The sequence below is a fragment of the Atta cephalotes genome (genome assembly GCF_000143395.1).
Source record: "Atta cephalotes unplaced genomic scaffold scaffold00019, whole genome shotgun sequence".
Taxonomy (NCBI): Eukaryota; Metazoa; Arthropoda; class Insecta; order Hymenoptera; family Formicidae; genus Atta; species Atta cephalotes.
In genome coordinates this window covers 861,144-865,285 of record NW_012130083.1, presented here as the reverse complement: position 1 = coordinate 865,285, position 4,142 = coordinate 861,144, and the positions used below count along the sequence as shown (strand labels likewise).

General features: G+C 31.1%; 1 protein-coding gene across 1 annotated transcript; it reads right to left on the bottom strand.

Moving 5' to 3' along the window:
* Positions 1-1,113: 1,113 nt before the first annotated feature.
* LOC105618967 (transmembrane protein 165) lies at positions 1,114-2,968 on the bottom strand. Its single transcript, XM_012200498.1, has 6 exons — positions 2,849-2,968; positions 2,271-2,472; positions 1,893-2,068; positions 1,427-1,609; positions 1,247-1,352; positions 1,114-1,190 (listed from the first exon to the last, which is right to left on the bottom strand). The coding sequence occupies exons 1-6, from the start codon at positions 2,966-2,968 to the stop codon at positions 1,114-1,116; spliced, it is 864 nt and encodes a 287-aa protein (XP_012055888.1).
* Between the last annotated feature and the right edge of the window lie 1,174 nt (positions 2,969-4,142).

The following is a 4,142-nucleotide window of genomic DNA, read 5'->3' as shown; positions in this document are numbered from 1 at the left end:
AAATGTGACGTAAAAATACGTGTATAACATAAAAAAAAACGGATTAAATCATAAAATCCTTATTACATTTTAATGTATGCTTAATACATTTTATTGTGTTAAATAAAATCTGTATTTTATAATTCGAAATATTTACATATTACTTTCACACAGATTAAATCAATATACAACTTTTTCTTTTATATGAATTAATGCGCACTAGTGCGTCCAACCGAATTCATTATATTATTATTATTTAAATTAAAAAATAGTTCAAAAGATAACGAATATGTTATTAGTACAAAAAATATTTTCTTTTTTGGCAAAATATTAATTTAATAATAAAAAAATAATTTTTTAGGTTCCTCCAATGTAAGATTAATTTTACTCTCGGTTCAACTTATCTTTATCTTTTTTAATTCTAAAAATTAAAATTATTCTAAGAATCAGAAAAAGATAACTAGAAAGTTAAACTAAAATTAATCTTACATTGGTGGAACGGAGTCTTAGAGAGGAACTTTGCAATGAGGCATTTCTTTCTTATGATCGATGACAAATTAGATGTAAGAATTAAACATCTGCGTAATTTGATTATTTAAAGAAGTAAAAGAAATTTTGTTCTTCATCGATATTTCCAAGCACTTACATATATTCGTGCTGCGAATATCGATTACTAAAAGTCAAGATAGAAGATCGAGCTCTTAATTACATATTGTTATTTTTAAAGCTGAGAGATCTTCGACACGATTGATCTATATTAAAAAGCAAGCCTAAAGTTACGTAAAAGCTTATTTCGTTACGACCCCCCAAAGTGTTGCGCTTGATGCATATTGACACAACAAGCTCCAGCGTACTTTCTGCTGCGGAGATAAGAAAAACCTATTTCGTGGAATTATTTCAAAGTGCGTCGGAGCATATTGTGCTAAGATACGTCGAATGCAACAAAATATAATATATATTAAGAAGACAAGTTTCTTTTTCGCTGACTAAATTGATCAGCGACTGGTTAACTTTGTGGTTCTGCAAAAGCTCAGTAGAACAGATCACTATGTACAAACTTACAATACTCTCACAATATACAATGTTCATGAAGAAATACTGGTAAAAAATTTTGAAGTTAAGGAAGAGTTGTCCTCAAACGTTTTCTACGGGATTGACGAAGAGCGCTGTTACGGCAAATAATATGAACACTAAACCTCCAATAATAGTCACTAAAAATATTAAGAATATTAGACATTGCTGACAAACTCTTAATATTGTGAATTACCTGTTCTCACTGATATTCTTTGAGCTATCATACGTCCTCCTATAACTGCCAAGCCTGTACAAAATGAATGACCAAGTATTCCACCTAGAACAACTCCATAAACATCCTGAAAATAGCATGATCATAATTAAACGCTGATACATGTAAAGATGCTTTGTTGCAGTCGTTATAATAAAGTACCTCTCTTGCTGCAAGGATAATGGTCGTTAATTGAGAACGATCACCCCATTCCGCGAGAAAAGTAAGGGTGAATGCTTGTAAGAATATCCTAGAGAGCAGCATGAGTGCACTGCTTTTAGTGGTTTTGCGTATTACTCCGGTTTCTGGATCCTGAACTAAAGTACTTGCCGTCTCCTTTTCATACTGAAAGCGATGACATTTTAAAGATTATTTAATCTCCTGCAAAAACGACACTATTTAAATAAGTAATTTTATTTACACTCCAAAAATAAATTCTCTCAGTAGAGTATCTCTATAATTCTTTTTATAATGAACAAAGATATTGAACAAAGATATTTCTAAAAATGGATGAAAAAATGAAATAGTTTCTTCGTTCTTCAACATAGATAACTCTTGTGAGCCATGTAAAATATTGTGTCGTATCTGATGAATTTAAAAACAAATTTGGCAAAATTTATAAATTTACCTCGTCATCCCTTTTTCTTAAGTCAAATTGAACTTCTTCTAGCTCTTCTTGCGCTTCTGTCGGCGACATATAATATCCATCTCGTAACATTTTTAATCCGAACAAAGCGAAGAGAAGAGTGGAGATATAGTAGGTATAAGCACGAGGAATTATTGTGGCCGCGTATCCGAACACCACTGGAAGTACAATAAAAGATATTTCATGTTAATGAATGTTATGATTTACAACAGATATACGTAAATTAAAATTATTATAAACAATTATAGCATTATTACTGAAATGTTGATCTTATATTAATGATATTTAAAAGACATTCAGGGAATCAAGATGTATTGTACAACCAGTAATATCTGTGAAATTATTCTATCACAGTGATACCTGAGAGAATGGTCATCAATGCAAGAGCGCTTATCGCACCAATGAATACAGTCAACCGTGGATGCTTCATTGCCATAATAGCGGCGATGAAGAATGTTTTGTCTCCTAATTCAGATACCACGATGACTGACAAAGATGCTACGAAGGCATGCAGGAAGCCCATTCCAGTCTGTGGCTTCTCGGACACGAACTCTGGCAATTTCTAAAAATATTTTATATATTAAAAGGAGTTTACAGAGATATAAAACAATTTTTAATAATACTTGTAAAGTTTGTAACTTTGCAACATGAAATTCAATCTTGAAGAATGCTTTAGGAACTTTTAAGGAATTTGAAGATTTAATTTTGGGAGCTTTAAAAATTTTCAACCTTTCAATTTCTTCAAAATTTGAAAATTCATTTAGAAATTTTAGAACTGGATATCTTTTGGAATTAAAAATTTAGAGGATTTGCTTTGAATCTTTTCCGATTTGATGAAATTCTCGTAAATAAAGTCTTTGTATACAAATCATAAACGATCGTGAGAATTTCAAGGATTTGAAGGATCGCCGATAGAAGTCTTATCTTAGGATACTTACTGTTGATGTCGCGAACAGTTCAATTTTCTCATCATAACGCGGTTCAATCTCACAAAAGACAACTGAGAGACAAAACGTTAAAATCAGAGAGCAGGCATAAATTAAATGTTCAGCTCCCATCGTACAATATTTCCGTAACTTCGATATAACTTCAAAGGACTTTGCGCGTGACAAGCGTTGCGCTTGAGATAACCTCTCAAAAAAAAATCGTCCTTGTTCTCAATCAAATCGCGATCGCCATGTTGTTTTTCTTCGCGATCTGTGAAGAAAAAAGAGGTTAGGGTTAGGTCCTATACCAGAATGGTTCGTCAGGTGGCGGAAACGGAAAGGCTGTTACGCTGCCAGCACTGATTAAGGTCCATCCATACTCACGAAAATTGATACGAAAAATAATATAAAATATTAAAAAAAGGAAATTAATAAAGAATTATAAATCCATGCTTAGAATGCGATGATGTGTAATATCGATAGTTTTAACAAAATTTTTTAAAATAATTTTGAATGCATTCTGAGAAAACACGCCAAAAATCCTGGCGCAGATCGGCAATAAAAGAAAACATTCCGCAAATTTTTTTCCCATTTTTTCAAATCTTTTTATCGCAAAAAAAATCAAACTTATCGAAATTGATTAAAGATGATGGGTTCGCCTTTAGAATGGTATAAAACACGACGAGGCGTACACTTCCCATTTTATTTTCGTTATTTCATTACTTCTTGAAATCCAAACACATCTATTTATCTATCGACGAAATGATTTATATTTATATATATAATAAATATCCGCATTATATCCTAAAATTAACAAAATATCTTTCCTTTTATGTTTGTTTATCTGTTGTTTCCCTTGGTCTAAAGTGTACGCAATTTTTATTATTTTCTTCTTTTCTTTCATTTTTCTCTTCTTTTAGAAGCTTCTCTTTCTTCCAAAGATTATCTTTTTATAAATTTAAATGCAGTGTATACGTCGTAACAACAACCAGCCTTAGCCAATAGTTTATTCATTATTATTATTAATATTATTAATATTATTACTATTAGTACTACTACTACTGCTATTACTATTACATTATCATTATTTGAGAAAGACATTGCGAAGCAAAATAGGTAAATATATTTTATAGATTAGATAAACCCTTAATGCGTATCGAATCTTTTGTGAAAACGTTAGAAAGTAAATGAAGAAATACGTATATCCAAAGATCTGGTCACGCAATTGCTCTTTCGTTTCTATCGAAACAATCATTTGCGCGGAAAATAAAAAAAAGAAAAAAAGAGGAAGAGAAGAGAAAGAAAC

Bases quoted from the DNA above. Each gene is read 5' to 3' on its own strand.
- LOC105618967 (XM_012200498.1), bottom strand. From the start codon at position 2,968: ATGGGAGCTGAACATTTAATTTATGCCTGCTCTCTGATTTTAACGTTT. The intron at 2,473-2,848 runs GTAAGTATCCTA...AAATATTTTTAG, and splicing joins AACTGTTCGCGACATCAACA to AAATTGCCAGAGTTCGTGTC. The intron at 1,191-1,246 runs GTAATTCACAAT...TAATATTTTTAG, and splicing joins AAGAATATCAGTGAGAACAG to TGACTATTATTGGAGGTTTA.